Source organism: Rhinolophus sinicus, chromosome 14 (assembly GCF_057876585.1).
Source record: "Rhinolophus sinicus isolate RSI-liver-muscle chromosome 14, RSI-T2T, whole genome shotgun sequence".
Lineage (NCBI taxonomy): Eukaryota > Metazoa > Chordata > Mammalia > Chiroptera > Rhinolophidae > Rhinolophus > Rhinolophus sinicus.
Window position 1 is genome coordinate 177,408,687 of NC_142514.1, and position 20,703 is coordinate 177,429,389.

At 53.1% G+C, this 20,703-nt stretch overlaps 1 protein-coding gene across 1 annotated transcript in view; it reads left to right on the top strand.

The window, feature by feature from the left end:
* P2RX3 (purinergic receptor P2X 3) overlaps positions 1-20,703 on the top strand; it is a 31,198-nt gene that overhangs the window by 5,446 nt on the left and 5,049 nt on the right. The window contains exons 2-11 of the mRNA XM_074336406.2: positions 1,968-2,103; positions 2,554-2,625; positions 2,861-2,924; positions 3,617-3,710; positions 3,996-4,073; positions 4,541-4,682; positions 5,263-5,399; positions 19,224-19,317; positions 19,604-19,669; positions 20,236-20,313. Of these exons, the coding sequence (XP_074192507.1) occupies positions 1,968-2,103; positions 2,554-2,625; positions 2,861-2,924; positions 3,617-3,710; positions 3,996-4,073; positions 4,541-4,682; positions 5,263-5,399; positions 19,224-19,317; positions 19,604-19,669; positions 20,236-20,313 (961 nt within the window). The remainder of the gene's footprint in view (positions 1-1,967; positions 2,104-2,553; positions 2,626-2,860; positions 2,925-3,616; positions 3,711-3,995; positions 4,074-4,540; positions 4,683-5,262; positions 5,400-19,223; positions 19,318-19,603; positions 19,670-20,235; positions 20,314-20,703) is intronic.

Consider the following 20,703-nt stretch of genomic DNA (forward strand, 5'->3'; position numbering starts at 1 on the left):
TGCTCCCTTCTCTGCTGCTAGCACAGAAGATGGCAGATGGGATTTCTGTGTGGGCCACACATCCATGTGAGAACTTGGTGAAATCCTTCCCCTTGGAGAGAAGTGCTGAGGAAGTGAGGCACGGGCTCCTTGGACTTCCACAGAGGCGTGGTGTGTGGTGTTTGTAAGAGCATTTTACATGCACTCAAATAGCTCTTAATGGGGCATTACTCAGGATGTGGCCTGCTGTAAGGCAGCAGCAATAAAACAGGTGGCAGGTTAGGAGCCATCTGTCAGACTGGCTGTGACGCCACCCTTTCCCCCCACTCAACACAGCATGCAGAATTCAAGCACGTGAGGGAGGCCCCAGTTACAGGGATAACGCTGAACCCTCTCGCTGAAAACTGAACAAGTAGCCGCTTGCAAATATCGGCCCGTGTCCACATACATATGACAGGCAGGTATCCATCCCACAAGTGACTGTGACCCCAGAATGACCCAGGAGCTGATCCCCTCTGCATTTTCCAACATTGGGGGACCCCAGAGGTCATACAGTCCAACCGCCCCCTCCCCCACCCCAGGAAAGAGGCTCCTTCCCAGCTGGAAGGAAGGTGGGCATCAGACCTCTCCTTGAGACTTCCCAGCCTGTGGCGCTCACCACCTGCCACAGCAGCCCACTTATGGACCAGTCTCTAGGGTCAGCGAGCTCCTGGGCTCCCATCCTCCTTACAAAGCCCTCACTCAGGTCAGCCCACGTGATGCCCTCAGTAGCTTCCCCACCACCACCAGCTTTATCTTCTTTGCACTACACCGTCTCCAGCTCCTTCCACTAATCTTTATCTGATGCCGTTCTCCAACCCTGTACCACCCAGAAAATGCAGAAAATGACCCCAACCCAGCATTTGCAAAGGACTGCTCCTAGATTTCATAAGATGTCACCAGTTTTTCTCCGAAACTGAATGCGCAGCACTTTCCAATCATATTTGATGAGACTTTCGCATCTGTACAATGGGGACAGTAGCAGCATCTGCCTCCCCGTGTGCTGTCAGGGACCAACGGGACTGCGCCTCTAGCTGGAAACATGGTATTGAGTCCTGTAGAGTGGTTTGAGGCTTGAGGGCTGTGATGGGTGATTTCAAATGGAAAGGCAGGCAACTCACAGAAATGCAGTGGGAGCGTTGTCTGCAGGCCCTTCTTGCTGCTGGGGAGGGCAGCAAGAGTCTGGGGAGAGAGGTGGGGATGGAAGAAGGGAAGGGTCCCTCCCTGATCCTCGTGGTCCGGTAATGGCTAGAAGCAGCAGGAAGAAGCCAGTACAGGTAAATTTCCGCTAGGTGGCAGCACAACACAAGGAATAGGATTAGAGGCCCCTCCTTCCTTCCAACCCAACTCCACCTAGTTCCTGCCAGGTAAAGGCTCAGCCGCTGCCTCTCCCTTCCTCCTCTATCCTGGTGCCTTCATCGACTTGTTTATTGAACACCTCCTATGTGCTGGCACTTAGGATAAACAAAGTCTGGGGTGCCCAGGGCCAGGGACCTAGGATCCTCTGCTCCGTCTCTCTCCCGGGCCAGAGAGGGGACCTCCAGCACCTGCAGGCGTGGTGGCGCGTTCGCAACGGGGTGACATCGTCCTCGTCCTCGAGGGGTGAACATTGGTTTCTGAGGAATAAAAAATATCTCACTCTTTTCACGTGTAAAGTACAAATATACAGACAGTGCATAAACTGGAATCTATTGCATTAGAATTTCATGGAGGGGAGCACAGTTAGGGGAAAAAGAAGCCTAAAAACGCTTCTGAAGCAGGAAATGGGGGGCAAGATGGAGAGACACTACTCCAAGCCAAGCCTGCTCACTCACGACACACACCTCCAGCACAGGCCTCCCCCTGCCCGGTCCCCGCATCGTCCAATGTTGGCAGGAAGGAGCTCCCTCCAAGCCCCTGAGGGACTTCCATCCTTCTCTCTTGCTCTGCATCCCTGCTCTCCTGCCCAGGTGGGTTTTCCTGCACGAGAAGGCGTACCAGGTACGGGACACAGCCATTGAGTCCTCCGTGGTAACCAAGGTGAAGGGCTTCGGACGCTATGCCAACAGAGTCATGGACGTATCTGATTATGTGACCCCACCCCAGGTATGGTCCCTCGACCCCACGTGGCTATGTAGATAGCCGGACACTGGGCAGGTTGGAGGGGAGGGGACAAGGCAAGGAGAGTGCCGCTGGTATTCCCCAAGCAGAATCTGTGGCATCAGCAATCCAGAGCACCCCTTCCCCTCAGCAGCGGGAAGGTGTGGGGTGGCTTGGGCCTGCCCTCCTGAGTGCAGCAGTAGTCATCCACTCTGGCTCTGCTACAACTTGTCCTGCAATCAGGGGTGACACACAGAGGTGGCAGGAGGGGCTAGGCGGGTGGTTGGAAGAGCCTGGTTTGGACCCCACCTCTGCCCTTTATTAGCCACGTGAGCTTGGCCAAATCTCTTAACCTGAACCTAAGTTGCCTCATTTGTAGAGTGGGGATAACAATAGCCCTGCCTCGCACAGACGGGTACTGTTGCATTTTTCTCTCTCCATTCTTCTCCTCCCAAGGGCACCTCTGTCTTTGTCATCATCACCAAGATGATTGTTACTGAAAACCAGATGCAAGGATTCTGCCCAGAGGTGAGGGAAGGGAGGGAGATTGAATGAAGCAGGTCAAGAAAGAAACCACTGGGGGTGGAGAGGAGCGGTGACAGGGAGGGGCGAGGGTGTAAGCAGAGGTCCAAGGTCCAGCCTTGGAGCTGGGTCCTGGACCTCCATCCTCCGGAGGCCACAGGCTGTGGGAGGCAGTGGGAGCCAAGGGGCTCCCCCAGGGCCAGCACAGGATCCTTCACCACCTGTGCACCTGTCTCCCCAGAGTGAGGAGAAGTACCGCTGTGTGTCAGACAGCCAGTGTGGGCCTGAGCGCTTCCCAAGTGGGGGTGAGTGCAGCCCCTTCCCCACCCCTTCACAACTCCAAGGTAGTAGTGGGACCCTGGAGGGCAACACATCCCCCATGACAGAGAGAATTACAGAATTCCATGTAATTCCGCTGGCATTTATAGATGCCTACTGTGTGCCAGACCCAGGGGATCTGCCCCCAGAGGAGTTCCCAGGCCAGGGATGCGGGTGACAAACAGGCATGCATGAGGTGGCAAGTGCTCACAAGGAGGTGCTGTGGGAGCTGGGGAGGGAGAGAGATTTGTCCCAAATGGCTTCCTAGAGCTGCTGACATTTGAGATGGGCCTGAAGGATGGGAAGGAGTTGGCAGGGTAGAGGGGCTTTAAAAGGGGCATTGTAGGCAGAAGGAACAGCAGCAGAGGCTGAGAGGTAAGGAACATTATGCTGTGACTGGGGGACAAGAGCAGGTGTCGTCAGGTGGCTGGGGTTTGGACCATATGAGAGAAGGGCTGTCGCATTGCGTGGCTTGGCCTAGAGCTGGGAGGAGAGGAGGGAAGAGCTGTGCAGGGCTGGCGTGCCACAGGGGGACCCCGCTTGCCCTGCCTGTCCTTTCCCTCCACTTGCTGGGTCCGTGGGGCGAATGGGACAGGTCTCTAATGAGTGGGGATGGGGTGGGGAAGACAATGGCAAAGGGCCAGCTGAGCACCTAGCACGTGTGTCCTCACCCTCACAGGGCTCCTCACCGGCCGCTGTGTGAATTACAGCTCTGTGCTCCGGACCTGTGAGATCCAGGGCTGGTGCCCCACCGAGGTGGACACAGTGGAAATGTGAGGACTGGAGCCAGACGGGAAGAGAGAGACCCCACCCACTTCTCCTTTGCCACTGTGGGGAGCTCTGCATCCCTGAGCTTGCAGGGGCTCTTGTAGTGTCCACCTGGGGTGGGAAAGTGCCTCAGGAAAGCATCTTCCCCAGCTCATCTCACCTGCCACCTTCCTCTCCCTCTGACCCTCAGACTCAAGGTCAGAGGCCACGACCACATGTCCGTTGGGAGATGTCCCTGGGGTAAAAGCACGCTTGTCTCCCCATCTTCTTCCCCCTGTTCTCGCCCACAGGCCTGTCATGATGGAAGCCGAGAACTTCACTATTTTCATCAAGAACAGCATCCGTTTCCCCCTCTTCAACTTTGAGAAGTGAGTCCTAGCTCCTTCCCTGAGGCCAAGAGGCAGTGCACCCACCCCACCCCGCCACCTGGATTTCAGAGTGAAGAGGCCCATTCACCGCGCCCCCTCCCCCCACTTTCTCCCCATCTCCCTGGGGCTCCTAATCCCAATCTCCCGGCCGGCCCTGACCACTGAGTATTTATTAGGTGGACTCTGGGGCTGGTTTCCCTACCAGCCCCTCAGGAGCCCCAGGCTGGAGCCTGGGGGATATTAAATAGGAACACTCATGACTCTGAGACAGGAGAGAAGGTACCAGGAGATACAAGAAAGATGCAGGGACAGAGGTGAAGGAGATGGCAGGTGTCCAAAAGATCAGGTGTGGGATCCCCCTGCGTGGGAGTGGAGAGGCCCTGAGGCTCCAGAAAGCTAGAGAAAAATTGGTGCATGACGATCTTCATGTTAACCCTGGGTCCCCTCTCTCCTTTCCTCCTCCCCAGGGGAAACCTCCTTCCCCATCTGAGCCCTGCAGACCTGAAGACCTGCCGCTTCCACCCTGACAAGGCCCCCTTCTGCCCCATCTTGCGGGTGGGGGACGTGGTCAAGTTTGCGGGGCAGGATTTTGCCAAGCTAGCCAGCACGGTGAGGACCCAGTCACTCTTCCACGACCCGAGCGAACCGGGGCACTCAGCCCTTCCCTAGACGTGGGGCCCTTTGGCGGCCAGTGGGGATGCCGGGGCAGAGGCGCGGCGGTGAGGCAGCGCCACCTGGTGGGAGCATCCCAGGCCTGCCGCTGCCTTTGTGCCTGAACCCTTTCCACCTAGCGGTCCTGAGTGGTCTTACCTCCCTCACCCTTCCCCCCAAGCCCAGTTTCCCATTCCCGTCTTCACGCTCCACCTACAGGTACAGAGACCTTAGAGCTCTGCAAAGGCCCACGCAAGGGGAAAGTGGATCTGTGGCCACTTCCTCTCTCCCGTGTTGTAGGTATGGGGCTGAAGATACCCAAGGCGGGATTTAGAGGTTCTAGGGCTCGCACCCTGAGCTACCGGACTTCTTTACTAAGCATCATGCGACCACAAATCACTTTTTTTCTCCCTACCTTCGTCCTCCACCTAGAGAATGCAAAGAAAGCAGTTGTCTGTTTGTCGCGCCCCGCCCCCTCCCTGGCCAAGGCGGGACCGGGAGATCTGTGGGGGAGCTCACACCCGCCCCCTTTCTCCAGGGCGGCGTTCTGGGCATTAAGATCGGCTGGGTGTGCGACTTGGACAAGGCCTGGGACCAGTGCATCCCCAAATATTCCTTCACCAGACTCGACAGTGTTTCTGAGAAGAGCAGCGTCTCCCCAGGTTACAACTTCAGGTAACCCCCTAGTCTCGTGGGACGTCGGGGAAGGCGGCAAGGGCTGTTCTAAAGAACTACACCCCAAGCAACAGCGCGTATGGGAAGAAAAGGTCCCACGTCCCCACATCAGGTTTCTGGCTCAAAATTAGGAAGGACTGCCCAACATCGGCCGTGCCCCGGGGATGACAGGCCAGCCCGTGAGATCACGGCCCCCATCCCTGGAACGGGGCGCGGTAAGGATGCACGCTCCGGGTCGGTCGGCAGTTGGGCTGATGGCCAAGGTCTCCTGAAACGTTGGGTTCTGTGATTCTGATCAGGGTCTTGGCTCGGGCTCTGAGTCTGTAACATACTTAGGTCACAACCGGTAGCCCCATTGCTTCTCCTGTGCGGGAATTTTCTAAGGTTTCTCGCTCTGCAGAGCAAGGGCAATAGCTGGTATCATCTAACAAGATGGAAATTTTGCATTTCTGTCTACAACCAGGAAATTTCATCCGGGTCAAAATAACATTTACAATAGTCGTTAGTTCTTCAAAGCCTTTTCAAACAAGAAGGCAAAGCAGTCTTTACCGTCACCCAGTTGATATTCCCAATGGCCTTGAGATAGAAGAGATTCCCCCCACCCCATCCCCCCACCTCCACTTTGAAGAAAGAGAAAGGGAGGCACCTGGGATGAGCTATTTGGAATCAGCTGAAAGCCCTTGAAACAAGTCCTTGACCTTCTCGCCTCCTAATTTCCCCATCCATAAAATGGCGAAAGTATCATTATTATCTTGAGGATCCTATCAGCCAATGTCTGAAAAGTTTGAGCTCTCTGTTCTGTTTTCCCCTTAATTTTTGAAGATTCTGATGTTTGGCAGAGCCCTAAGTACACAGTGTTATACGCTAAACAAGCTAAATTGGCTAAATAGGCAGTGATCCGGGGAAAAAATATGCATAAGAATATATTTCAGTTATATGTTCAAAGAATTGTTACTCAGATTTCCTTTGTTGTAGTGCTATTTTCCAACATAATGACATACATAAGCAAAACAAAACTATTTCACCTTTTTTTTACCTGCCTTTGTAGTTTTCAAAGGTAATCATCCTCATTAAGCTTTAGATTTAATAGTGTAAAACGTACATGTATATTCTCTGGAAAGAAGAATTTTTTTTTTTTAAATTGAAATTGCTTTCATAATCAACTCCAAACTTTTAAAAATCATAGGAAACAACACATATTTTAAAGTAGGTTAAAAATACCGTTTGGCTCCCTGGCAGAAATTGGCATATTTATTCAGTCGGGTACATCACACTGAAATCAATACAAAGGATTTTGTATGGTGGCTTAAAATAGTAACATATTAATAAAATTCTCATGATCTAAAATGCAAGTTTTCATCTTCAGAACTTCCCTCTGGCCACTGGGAATTCTTCAGTCTTCCAAATAACTTACTTGGCAGGAAAGCTTAGGAAGAACAGAATTATTAGGAAGACCCCCGACTAGTGGTGTCATACAGTGTGGGAACAGCAACTTTCATTTAAAGAACTGGTCTGGGGTTCTTTATCTCCAGTTTATTGTGCTATGGCCCACACACACACTTCTCCTAGGCACAGCAGTACATGAGATAGACCTGGTCCTAAGTAAGCTCATATTTAGGGAGACAGAAAAGAAGATCCCTAAGGATCTGCAAGCATGATTCCCGGGGTGGGGGGAGGGGGGAACCATCTGAGAGGTGTAGGCCCCAGATAGCTGACTCCTCACCAAAGACCTCCAGGCCAGAGTATGAAAAGACAAAGCTGCTCAATGTGATCCTTGTGGTTTATGAGATTCCAGAGGAATTGCACTGGTATGGGGGAATATGTGACCACCTTGGCAAGCAGAGGGCTGTACCCCAGCTCCCTGAAATCCCTCCCTTGGGGGCCCACTCCCCACCCCCACCCTTATGTTGCCTTCCTGTTACTGGTGCCACAAGGATACCCAGGGCTAAGCCAAGAGTGAGGGAGGGGCTACAGTCCCCCTACTTCACAGGTGAGAAAGCCGAGGCTTGCACACCTAAATAACTGGCCCAAGGTCACAGAGCCCATAAGGGTGGGAACCTGGATGACAACATATTTCCTTGGGTGATCTCCACCCCAACCAGGAAGGTTAGGGACATTGGCACTTATTAATACTCAGGACAGAACATGGTTATGTGGTTTATACTTTCGTCCACGCTTAAAAACAGATAATCCGAGGTCCAGGGTGGCCAAAAGACTAGCAGCTGCCTGGCCTTTTGTCTCCCAAGCAAATCCATTTGCCTCTCCCTCTCCAACACAGGCCAGGTTTTGTTCAACGTGCTACCATAGCCTTTTGCTCTGGAGGAATGGGATCATTCAGCCAAGATTCAGCCTTGTTTTCATGTGCAAACTCAGACATCCAGAGGTAGCTAGAGATTCCACATCTCCATCACTAATTGCCTCTGCAGCTCCTTTCCAAAAGTCCCTCCAACACACACACACACACACACACACACACACACACACACACACACACACACTTTTTGAGGCTCTTTGCCTCCAGAACCAGAGATTTAGAGAATCTACAGCTGTTGAAGACCCATTGGAGACTCCTAGACTTGAGGTGGCCATTCTACAGATGAGAATGTGGATGGTGGAAAGATTTTATTTGATTTCTAAGTCTATTCTGTGTGGCTAAAGACTCCAGCATGGCTTTAACTTGTTTTTAACTTGGTGTTTTTATGAAGCGTCTTTCCAAGTACCTTGAGAGTGCGTAGTTCATGCGTTTGTCCGGATTAGTAGTGGACAAAATGTAGCATTTCTAAAAATACGAACCAGAGAGAGTTGCCAGTTCAGTGGTGTGCAAGTGACAGGCACCCCAGCGGCAGGGCTGCCACATCACAGGTGGACCGTCCGTTCACCAGAGCAGGGTTTTCAGCAGAGGCTCTACATTGCTCAGAGTGCTGGGAGCAGTGCTGGGAGTGTGAGTTTGTGAGCGAGTATGTAAGTGTGGGTGTGTGTCTGCGAGTGAATGTGTATCAGTTTGTCAGCACGTGAGTGCATGTGCGTGAGTGTCAGTGAATAGATGTGGGTGTGTGTGAGTGTGTGAGGCAGAGATGGTACAAAGACAAATTAAAAATACTGTATCAATCAGGGTCCCAGCAGGAAACAGATGGCACATGCAAATTGGGTAATTTGAGGAGAGTTTAATAAAGGGACTGTTTCTGAAGTGTAGGCAGGGTACAGAGAAACCGCAAAGGATAGCACAGTGCCTGGGGCCAGTAAGAGGACACTGGTGATGGCCATGGTCTAAAGGGGCGAGGGCAGGAAGCAGTTACCGGAACCCGGAGACAGAGAGGAAAGGGCCGCCTGACAGGAGCTGTGACCCAACTGAGCCCCATCAGAAGCTAGAAGCCAGGCAGAGGGCTGAGGCAGCCCAGGGCAGGATCAGGAAGGGAGAAGCACTGATGTCCAGTACAAGCCCTAACAACTTTCACTCGCAAAATCACAGCCCTTTCCAACAGGTCTCTAACCTGTTATGCCCCTGCTGAAAATATAGACCACTGATTGTCCCTTCAAAAAGAATCATAAACAGGAACAATGTTGCAGACAATTTCTTTTTTTAAAGGATACTTTATTTCTACAAATAAGATATAATCCTCAGAGTAACAACTCCCAGCAAAATGGATAGATACAGAGTAATGACATGGAAGCACCCTTACTCCTTCCATCCTGCTCCCCTGCAGGAAGTTAACATCCGGACACTTTGGTCAGTTTCCTTCCAGTCCTTTTCCTCTGCATTTACATTTATGTGGCATAAAATTCTGTGACTTCCAAGAGCTTTAAAAGTCTATCCCTGGATCTCAGATTAAGAGCCCCCAGAGTTAAGTACGCAGAGCCCTTTCGCACCTTTTTCACAGGATTCACAGCTCACTGCCCACCCACCCCCACCTCCCAGGAGGCTGAGAAAGATTTGGAGACTTGCCCAAGATTAGACAGCCCCTAATTAAGACGTACTTCAGGACTCAAACCCAGGGACCTGATCGATAGCCATTGCCTCTGGCAAACCTTCCACCATCACATTACTTGCAGAAAAAAATAATAAAAGGCAGCTCAGCTCTAAGAGATGAACCCAGTCCTTGCTGGAATGGCGGGAGAGAAGCAAAATGGTGCATTTAGCAGTGTCTGGTTCTTGTTTCTAAGACAGCTTTGCTACTAAAAGGCAACACGATGTAGGATTTCCTGTCTTGGTGTCTGGGATGGAAAACACTTGTTCAGCTGCTAGATGTTCCTGGTGCTGGAGGTGTTTCTGGTGATGGTTTTTGTGTTGGAAGCGTATCCACAGTAGCTTTCGCGAAGCTCTGAAATTTGGCACCTGCTCTGTTTCCGTGCGGAAACGTGCAGATCAGCGAGATTGTAGGCCAACTGACAAAGCCGGGATCGAAGTGTGCCCTTGGCTTTGATCTTTCCTTCCGCAATCTGGGTTTCTCTCCTTCCAAAAGCCATAGGAGTACGCGTTAGAAGCAGCCATTTCCATCATTGCCACAGGAACACTCGAAGGCCCTCTCCGATGGGGCGTACTTGCTTGAATTCTCCCTGGTCTGTTTTCCTCTTCACTTCCTTTAGGATTACAGTGGGAGGTGAGGCGATTAGAGTGATCCTGAATTTATACAGTCCCTTATAATTTTCATGTCTAACGCACCCTCACAACAACCCACGTCACTGGTAGAAAATATCAGGTAACACTCATTGAATGCTTCCCAGAGAGCCAGGAACTTACCAACCGCTCTTTATGGATTATCTCATTGACTCTGAAGAGGGAGAATTTTATAGCTGAAAAGCTGAGGCCCAGAGACTTTGTTTATGTGCCCAAGGCCACACAGCAAATAATGCTGGAGCTAGAATCCAAACCCTGGCGACCTGGTCCAGAGCCTGTGCTCACAACCTGGCAGGACCTACGGTATGGACCCCTCCGCCCATTTTACACATGAGGAACTTGAGGCCAAAAAGATTACTTTCTGGAGTGGACAGCTAGTAACCTGACTCTCAGGTACATCTTCTAGCTCTGTGTCCATGGGTCTTTCCATGCATCATTAAAGATAAATTAATAGTAATATGTTTAAAAAAAAACAAACAACAAACCATTTTTTAAATGTCTGCCTTTGAGGTCGATTAGGCTCCTAGGATGTGAGTAAATAAATATGGCTCTGGGCCCTTCTTGACCAGGAGGAGCCCCAGCTTGCCCAGGGTGCTGCCCCACCACTCTGCCAGGAGGTATTTCCCTATCAGTATAAATGCAACTGTAAACGTGTATCTCGGCTGGCAAAATGACTCCCCAGCAGGCAACAGCTTTGCTGAGAACACCACCTCCTTCACTTAGAAACCCAAGTTTTCCCTCGCAGGTCCAATCCGGATCCCAAAAGTGCGTTGCTGTTTTTCCTGCTGCTGTAACAGTTACGGGTCTCCGCTTTAGGAAGGAATTTCTGCCACTCTATGGGATCATTTCTAAACAGATGTCTGAGAGCTTCTAAGGGATTTGTACATCGTGATAAAAAACACTTCTCTGTTCAGCAAACATTGACGACTGCCACCTGCTGCAAATGTCAGCTCAGCGTGGAGAAGCGCTTCTAATGGGTGGAGCTGCCCAGAGCTGAAACGGGGCCACTCCTACCTACAGGTAGTGAGGTCCCTCTCGCTGGAGGTAATCAGGCAGTGGCGGGAAACCTCTTGTGGCCAGTGTGGGGAGTGCTTTGTAGATCTCTTCCAATATCCAGATGAGTCATGTGCAGGCTTTGTGGCTGACACAGAGATGAAGGGACCAGTTCCAACTGTTATGATCAGAGAATATTTAATCTAGTGGAAGTGATAAACCTGAACCCAAAGAATAAAAATGTTTATATAGATAGATAGAGATAGAGAGATAGTTGTAGTGCGGGGGAGGGGGGCGGCATGCCCAGAATAATTAAGACGAAGCAGAGGTGAAGCAGAGATGGCCCAAATGCGCGGTGCTGTTTTCAGCAAGTCTCAGCCCCTCTGTGGACCTCAGTCCCCCTCTTTAAAGGGCTGGTTAAGGGTAATAATCTCTAAGTCCCCTTCAGGCTCTAAAAGTCTGAGCAACACAGGTGGATGTGTAGGGAAGGGCTTTGGAAAGGCGAGCCGCTGAGGCAGGCACTATTATTTATAGACCTTTCACACTGGAGTGTGGCTCCCACACTGCCCTGCAGAGGCACACCTGACAAGTGATTTATTATGCTAATTGATGTTTGTACTTACTCTGTATCTATTGCTGCTTGTGGCATGAGGGAACAGGTGCATGCACACACACACATACACACACACACACACACTCCCCCACACTCGAAAGTCTCTTGTCACTGCAGGCCTTAGAGTTGTTTGATTTGGTCCCGTTTTGGGGGTGTCCCTTGTGATCACCGCACAGGTGTCTCAGTGAGGGTCCTGGTGGGAAAGCACCCTCAGCTGGGGTTTGTGCAGAACTCCACACAACAGGGGAGCTGAGACACGTGGGGCCTAACAAAGTAGGACGCTCTCACCACCCCTCACCCCCGTGGTATCTAGCATGGGGAACGGGAGCCTGGCTCCCCGACAGAAGCAACAGTCACAGAGCCACAGAGCCACAGGCACAACTACGGGAAGCAGTGACGCAGCGGGCAGAATAATTACCCCACCTCTCCTTCCCACCCGCTGCTCCCAAGCCAGCTCCTCCCATTGACCAAGCCCCCGAGAAACCAGAGGGGAAGGGGGGGGCAGCAATGCTGCCAACAGAGGTGGGCCTGCTGGGCTCCCAAGGCCAGAGCCCAGTCAGGGGCAGTTGGGGGTCGTCAGCACACCCGTCATCATCCCCTCCTTCAAATGTCTGGGCTCAGGTGGCCGTCCCAACCCCCGCAGCTCCAGCCCTGCCTCTGCCCCCCACCCCCACTCCAGGCTTCCTTCCCTTCCTGCACCACTCAGTGCAGGCGCTCTGTTCTCACCTCTGAGGCTGTGTTGTCTGCGGATAGTTCTGGCTCCATCGCAGGCACAGTCATGAGGATTTTCCTCAGCTGCTGAGGTGTTTCCACAGGCACCAGCCTAACAAGCTCCCACTGGGGACGCAAGGAACTCTCCCTTTTGGCTCCTTCACAGAGGGGCAGCAGGGGCTGGGCAGGGGCTTTGGATCCCCCCCCCCCCCCCCCCCCGCAGATTCCAGCCGTGGGCACAGCAGTCTGTAAAGTCTGACATTGAAGGCTCTGTGCCGGGCCCTCACCTCCAGCCACAAACCGAATCCACTCAACAACCCTACGGAGAATGCCATTATCTCCCAAGCACATTTGGGAAAACTGAGACTCAGAGAGAGAGAGAGGCAAAGTAATTTGCCTCAGGTTATGTAAAATAATTCAAGTGGCAATGGTAGGATTCGAACCCAGGACCGTCTCATTTCAAAGCCCCTAAGCCACCAACTAGCCCACTGAGTTGTTGTGGAGCCTAAATGAAATCATGGGCATGGAAGCCTCTGGCTTAGCTCTTAGCAGGAGTAAGTGTCCCAGCTCTTTCGCTGTTTCCCGTCCACAGGGGCGGTTCCCACCTGTAGGCCCTACGTTTCCACCCAGCCTGCTGCAAACAGGATGTTTTGTTTGGGAGAGAAGCAGCCTGTTGTTAACACTATATACTAACTCCACCTGAAGAACTGGGAAAATTCGGAGCAGACAGAGTCAGTAGGAGGAAACCTGGAGGCCAGTATTACTCCAGTCAATCTGTGAGACATCAGGAATCCCTGAAAACTCACTTATTCCTCCAGCAAACATTTGCTGCCCCAGGGCCCTTGGGCAGAGAGAGACAGTGAGAGCTGGCTCATAGTCAGAAGTCCAAATTATCAACCACAATCTGATGTGGCAGGTACTGTAGCAGAGGCCTGGATCCTAGCAGACCGGACAGGTAGCCCAGGGGTTTCCACAGCCCCAGCTCTGCCCTGGGGAACAGGCTCTCCGAAGGAAAAAAAAAAACCCCAGCATCCTGATTCAGTGTTTGCCAATTTCTGTGGTGTAAATACTCCACCGTGGACAATTTCACAATGCGAGTGTGAAATCGCCACACGTGGGATGGGGAAGAGATACCCACTACCCATGTGGGGCTCTGCCAGCCAGGGCAAGCGGACGAGACAATGCCACTTCCATGCATCTTGGTCCCCCAGCCCATCAGTGCTTTCAGCTTCCTCAGAAACATGGTATCCTTTCCTGCGAGAGGGCTTGTGGGTCCCTCAGCCAGGAAAGCTGCCCCCACCCCTGGCTTCCTGACTTATAACTTTCCACCCTTACAAGTCTCAGCTTTCGTGTCACTTCACACGAAGGCTTCCTTGACCCACCAGCCTCGGTCAAATATCTTCGCTAGCTGTGCGCTTAGAATGGCACTCTTCTCCTTCCCAGCCCGTAAGTCCGATTTTAGCTGTTTATGGGACTGTGTGATTACTATTTCCCTCCCTCTTAAGAGAGCACAGCTTGCCGGTGTATCAGAGGTGCCTGGCATAGAGCAGGTGTGCTCTTTTTATCTGTTGAATGTTGGAAAAATGAGAGGCCAGTGAGCCGGGCCCTAATGGATGAATAGGAGTTTGCAAGGTGGAAGAGGGGCGGAGAGCAGAAGCACAGGCAAAGGCCCAGGAGTCTGTGTCTAGGAAGTGTGTGCAGGAGACACAGAAGGCAGGTGACGTGGCTGGCACTTGAGGTGCATGACAGTGAGAGGTTCTGCTGACAAGGCTAGAGGTGTGGACCAGGCCAGGGTGGGAGGGGCCTCGTACTCCAGGTCACCGTGTGGAAGTGGTGGTGTCATTCTCACCAAGCCCACTGCCCAGCCAGACCAAAGCTGGAGAGGTAGGAATCGGAGGATTTGCGAGAAGTCAGGGCCAGGTGTGGTATAGCTCAGCCCTCCCCCTTTTCAGATGAGGACGCTGGGGGCCCTTCTGTGACACTTCATGACTCTCCTTCATTTCCTGTTCTACCAGCCAGTGACTCTGGGTGGGGGTACCCACCTTGCAAACAAATGCAAAAGACCCCCCACTCACCCACCCACCCACCCAAGCTGGAGAGCTAAAAGAAATTAGCCAGGACCGAACAGGAATCAGGCAACAAAAAGAACGGCCTAGAATGCTGGCTAAGAGTGTGGGCTCTGGAACTGGACCACCTGAGTTTGAATCCCAGCTTCCCTCACTTGACGATGGGTTTTGTGACCTTAGACAAGTTCCTTAACCTCCCTGATCCTGGTTCCTCGTCTGTAAACCGGAATCGCAGTGGTAGTGAGCTCGGTGGGGTTGCCCTGAGTGCTACATGAGCTAATAGGGTACAGCACTTAGCGCGCTTCCCGCACATAGGAAGCGCTCCATCCGAGTTGTCTGTGATTTATTGCCCATATTATCTCCAGGAGGCAGGAGATGTAATGGTTAAGCAAAATGCAGATATTATTATTTCACTTGATCTTGATCTTAGGAGGAGAAAGAAAAGGGAGGGGCGTCTGGCACTGTCTCACCTGGTCCTCACTGCTCCGTTGAGACAAAAAGCTCAGAGAGGTTGAGTCTCTTGCCTGGGGTCAGAAGGCCACACCCAGATCTCTGCCTTTCTAGGTGGATTTAGTCCAAGGAATGTAGGTTGTTGGAATTTGCCCTCCCCCACGCCCTAATCTGGAATAACTCGCCAATTTTAACCCATTCTTTGTCCCTCTCCTCCCTGAGCCTCTGCTTCCCTGCAGAGTTCGTAAACGGTAAATATTGCTAATTGCTGTGACAAGAGACCCCCTCATCTCAGTGGCTTAGCACAACGGTTTGTTTCTTGCTCCTGGCACAGAGCACTGTGGGTCAGTGGGGGAGTGGGGGTGCCCCACTCAGTCTTCAGGGAGCTGGTCTCCAGCCACTCAGTCTCCCCTAGGGCCTGAGTTGTGCCCTGGCTCTTGGGCAACTGGCCAGGAGGAAAGGAAGGATAAAGAAAGTTCACTGCTCTGACACACCTCGGCCCAGAGGTAACAGACCTCACCAGTGAGGAGTCAGGAGTCCCCAGCTAGACACCGTGTTTCCCCGAAAATAAGTCCTAGCCGGACCATCAGCTCTAATGAGTCTTTTGAAGCAAAAATTAATATAAGACCCAGTCTTATATTATATTACATTAGACTGGGTCTTATATTAATTTTTGCTCCAAAAGATTCATTAGAGCTGATGGTCTGGCTAGGTCTTATTTTCAGGGAAACAGGGTAGATGCAAAGGGGCTGGGAAACATGGCCCAGACGTGTGCCCAGAGGGAGAATAACCCGACCCCAGGGATACCCGAGCCCATCTCTGCCACAGGGTCGGGGCCCATTCTCTCATCCTCCCGTCCATGCTGGAGTGCAGAGGTCAGGACTCCTGGGTCCTCTGTGCAGCCTGGGCCCCTCCTCCCTGAGCGCTGTGCTTCCTCCCTCCCACCCAGGAAGAGAGCCAAGCCCTGTGAAGCCTCTTCCGAGGGTGGGTGGTGGGTGAGATAATGATCTTATCATGCTTATTGCCTCTTGGAAGGCAGGAGCTGGAGAAAAACCAAGTCCGCTTTGGTTTTTCTCCCTGTTCCCTTCACATTCCTTCTCAAGATAAATTTAACCAGCCTTCGCTTTGAACAGCAATGCCCGGATGCTGACTGTTTGTTCTCCGAGTCGGTGTCAGAGCATTTTTCATGGCTGCAGCCCAGCGCCAAGAAAGCAGACCTCCCGGAGCGCGGCCCCAAACATCCGTGACCCGCCCTCCGACCCCTTCCCAGTCCCCATGGGCATGGGTTGCCACATCTCAGATCTCAGACAAGGTCCCTGAATCCTCCAGTGATGGGAAACAGGGCACAAAACATGGAAGGGCTTTGAGATCTGGCACCACCATTGTCTGTGTCCTTAGCGGCCGCTGAGAGCTCAGAGGCAGCACAGTTCAGGGTTAACAGCAAGACTTTGGAGCTGCTGGTGTGGAACAAAAACCCACTCAGGCCAATTACCTCTCCTCTGTCTCCTCATCTGTAAAATGGGTCACTGATGCCTTCTTCCTGAGATTAACTAAGATACTTCTATTAAGAGATTGGCGTATTTTTTTGGTGCTCTGTGCAGGGTGGGTGTGGAGATGGTGAGGGTCCATACTTAGCCTCAGGCCAACCTGAAAGCCACAGTAAGGACTTCCTGGAGCCTTCTGCCTGTTCCAGATGCTTCTTTTGTACATTTCTTTAGAATCTCCCAAGAAGCCTCCTTGGAGAATCATGTTCGTGGACCTCCTAATCTTTCTAGAAATCACTTCCTTCCTGGAGTCCATCCTCTTCTGCTGATGCAACTCAAATGCATTCCATTTTGCCTTTGTCTGTGAAGCTGTCTGCCACCACCACCCAACCCCCCAACCCCCAACCCCCGTACATAACTGACCATATTTATAAAGATGGCTCTATGTCTCTCCTCCAAGCTTTTGCTTCTTAGGGTTAGACACCATGTTTCCCAGGAAATAAGACCAGTCTTTACTATAAGACCGGGTGTTATATTAAGTTTTGCTCCAAAAGACACGTTAGAGCTGATTGTCCGGCGAGGTGGTATTTTCGGGGATACATGGTAGTTGTGCTTCTATCAGCCTTTTCCCTGGGGCCGCTCTCATTTCCACTCTGGGTCTCTTTAGAGAAAATCATCCTGCCTCTCCCTCCAGCTGCAAAGCCCACAGGAAACACCTTCCCAGATCAGGCTCCCCAAGGAACTGTTTTCTCACTGAATAGTTTTATCCTCACTCAGGTAACAGGCGCATCACGCAGGCACCTAAGCCGCCGTGCCCAGGCACAGGCAGAGATGGAAGATGTGCGGCCTGTCCTCTTATACGCCTCCCGGACCCTCATAAACCTCTCCAGGCCTGAGCCTCCTGCTCTGTAAAATGGGGATGGTGTCCTGGGAGGAAACAGCTGATGGTCTCAAAAGGGGTGTGTTTGACGGAAGGGATTATTAACAAAGGTGCATGCTGGGTAGAGGGAATCCAGGAGCCTGGGGAAGCACCGGGGCTGGCCACATGGGAACCCTGCTCCCACCTCGGCTGCCTGCCGGGCAGAGGGCGGGAGCAGTCACTGAACCTGAGAGGAGCTGGGAGACTAATCACCCTGACTCTTCTCCCCCCACCCCACCCCTGCCCTCTGATCACCTGTGGGTGCCCCAGCTGGAACCAGATGGCAGGGAGCTGGGTGGACGCTGTCTGCAGACCAGGCCCTGCAGAGAAGGGTAGAGAGTAGGTGTGGAGGGGCAGAGAGAGCGCCCAGCACAGCGACAGAAACAGTGCCTGCCTTCAGGGTGGGTGTCAGTGTTCACCCCCTCACTAACAGACCTGCAAGGGGGGCACGAGCACCCCCATGTTACTGACACGGGAAGTGAAGCCCTGAGCACCGAGTGCGTAAAAGGCCACACTGCTAGCAAGTGGTAGAGAGGATTTAGACTAGTTTCTGCCTGACCCAAGGTCCCACACAGCCACAGCAAGCGGTGCTGACATCCTGTGATGTAAGCGGACTCTTCCCCACGCGTGATCTTCCTGCCAGGCCTGTCATCCCGCCATGATGTATTCACTGTGGCTGAGCTTTTCCTCCTCCCTGCTGTGCGGTTTCAAACGCACCCCAGGAAGGTCATCACATCAATCATGGAACACTGTCAAGGAGGGAGCTTCCCAGACCCTCTTTCTGCTGGCCGAGGCCTGGGCCGGGCCTTGGAAATCTGTGGGGACTGGAAACACTGAAAAGGGGACAACTGGCCCCACTGTTGACCCCACACAGTTACGGCGCTTTCTGAGCCCTCTCACTCCCGTCACCACGTCCTCCCCGTTTCTCTGGGATCCTGGCATCAGGGGCCCATTCCATAGCCATGGGGCAGTGGCCCAAGGAGATCCCACTCTGCAAATGTTCAAGTTCTGGCTACGGATGGTCAGAGCCACGTGGAGGGAATGCAGTGGCTTTAGAAGCCAAAAGCCAATGCCACTCGAATCCTTACTACCTGTAAAACCATAGCCCTCTCGCCACCACAGCCATCTTCAAAATGGGGGTCTGAATACCCACCTCACTGGGTTCTGTGAGGATTAAAAGGGATCATTCTTATCAGCCCCCAGCACGGCCCCTGGCACCCAGCAGCCCAGGCGGAGATAAGACTCTGAGTCCAGCTGGGGAACCCTGGACAAGTCACTTAACCCCCTGGAGCCTCGTTTGAAAAACAGAGCAGAGACATCCCTGTCCCACAGGTTTGTCTGGAAGGTGATAAAGTTGAGATGTCTGAAAGCACTCTTTAAACCGCTCTAGAAATAAATGTGTTTCTTCAGCAATATTAACAGCCAACGTTAGCGAACATTTCCCAGGTGCTTCCTATGTTCCTAAGCCTGTCACAGGTGGTTTCATTCAGTTCTCACGGCAATGCTATGAAATAGGCTTTTGTATTATTCCTGCTCACAGAAGGAAATTCAGTTTCAGAGAGGTTAAGTAACTGGCCTGAGGTTGCACAGCTGGTAAGTGGCAGAGCTGGGCTTTGAACCCAAGCCGGCTGAGAAGCCTGTGGAGAGGGGAGCATCTGCAGTGAGTGGGCCCTGGGCCCAAACAGAACTAAAGAAGTATGGCAACCGGCCTGGCTGGAGCTTTCATACACGTCCTGGCCCTACCAATGGGGATGCTGATTCCACGGGTTCAGGATGGGGCCTGGGGCCTTTTAACAAGCCTGCAAGATGCTGCGGGTGCAGGGGGTCAGGTAACCACCCAGGCTGGTCCGTGATAGGTGCTCCACCAAACCACCAGTAAGGTCGCTCTGTGAGTGACTGTCGTAGGCTCCGGAGGACCCTGCATGTTCAGCCAGGAGCCCACAGTGGGACCCACCTTCACCTCTGGCCTCCAGGTTTGCCAAGTACTACAAGATGGAGAATGGCAGCGAGTACCGCACGCTCCTCAAGGCTTTTGGCATCCGCTTCGACGTGTTGGTGTACGGGAATGTGAGTCCTTGGCCGGGCAGGTGGGTGGACAAGGGAGGAAACCCAACCAATCCCAGGCCCTGAAGAGCCTCCTCCGGGGGCAGGGTCCTACTTTGACCAGCCCTGAGATCCTCGGCTGGCGACGCCCCCTGGCTCCTCACCTGAACCTTGAAGGGGTGAGGCCTGCGCTCCACCAAGGACCCCCCAGCTCCATGGTCTCTCCGGCTGGGAGTCCAAGTTGAGCCTCAGGCCTCACTCCCGCTCTGCTGGACCCTCTGCCCACTTACTTTGGTCTTTGTGCATATAGGCTGGCAAATTCAACATCATCCCCACCATCATCAGCTCTGTGGCAGCCTTCACCTCCGTGGGAGTGGTGAGTTCAGCCCCTCCAGGCCCTGACAGGAGGCCAGTCCGGGCAGGGCCCTGCTGGCGCTGGCCAGGGAGTGACCCAGGTGACCCTGCTTCTGCCTAGAATGAAAAGTGCAACCTCTTGGCAGGTGCTTCAGGCTCCTCCACGCCCTCCCTGCGGGGTCAGCCCTCACTCGAACATCTCCAGTCATGGAGAGCTCAGTGCCCCCCGTCTGCAGGAGGCTCCACCTGGTACAGAGTTCCTGTTCCTCACATGAAAGTGGGGGAGGAGACTCTGGCTTCCACAGACCCGACGACCCTCGATCAGGACAGAGCCCCACTCCCAGGGACCTCTACCCCTGAGTCCCTCTGCTTCTCCCACCAAGTCCTCTCCCTGCGTTTTGCTCTGGGGTCACCCTGGGAGCTGAGGAGGTGGGTCATAAAGACATTCCTCAAAGCCCCTGGACATTTTCTAAGAGGAAACATCAGGAGTCTCTAGAGGACTCGCCCAGACCCCTGGCCTGCCGTCTGCCCCAGGGCCGCCCTGCCCACTGCTCAGGCAGCTCAGGGCCACCTGCCTCTCCTCTCCAGGGGACTGTCCTGTGCGACATTATCCTGCTCAACTTTCTCAAGGGGGCCGACCAGTACAAAGCCAAGAAGTTTGAGGAGGTGAGCAGGGGCCCTCGAGAGGTAGGGGGACAGGGCAGAAAGGGCCCTGGGCCCTGGGGACTGTCAGTGGCTCGCTTCCTGGGGGCTTCTGAAGGGATTCACTGGGCCTCAGTGCAAACTAGGGGACCAGACAAGAGGGGGTTTGGCCAAGAGTGGGCTCTGTGAGGACCTTGGGGGCTCTGTGGGTGTGGCTGTCCACTTCCCCATCGTCGCCATTCCTGGGGCGGGACAAATCCTGCTATGGCCAGCTCACGTTCCTGGTGCCCTGGCGGTGCATGGACGGGCTCTTAGGATGACAGACTTGCTGTAACTCCCCTAATGACGGGGCCATGAGCCCCGACTGCTGAGTCTGTCCGGCCGGGTCCTGTCCGTAGTCAGAGCGTGATGATG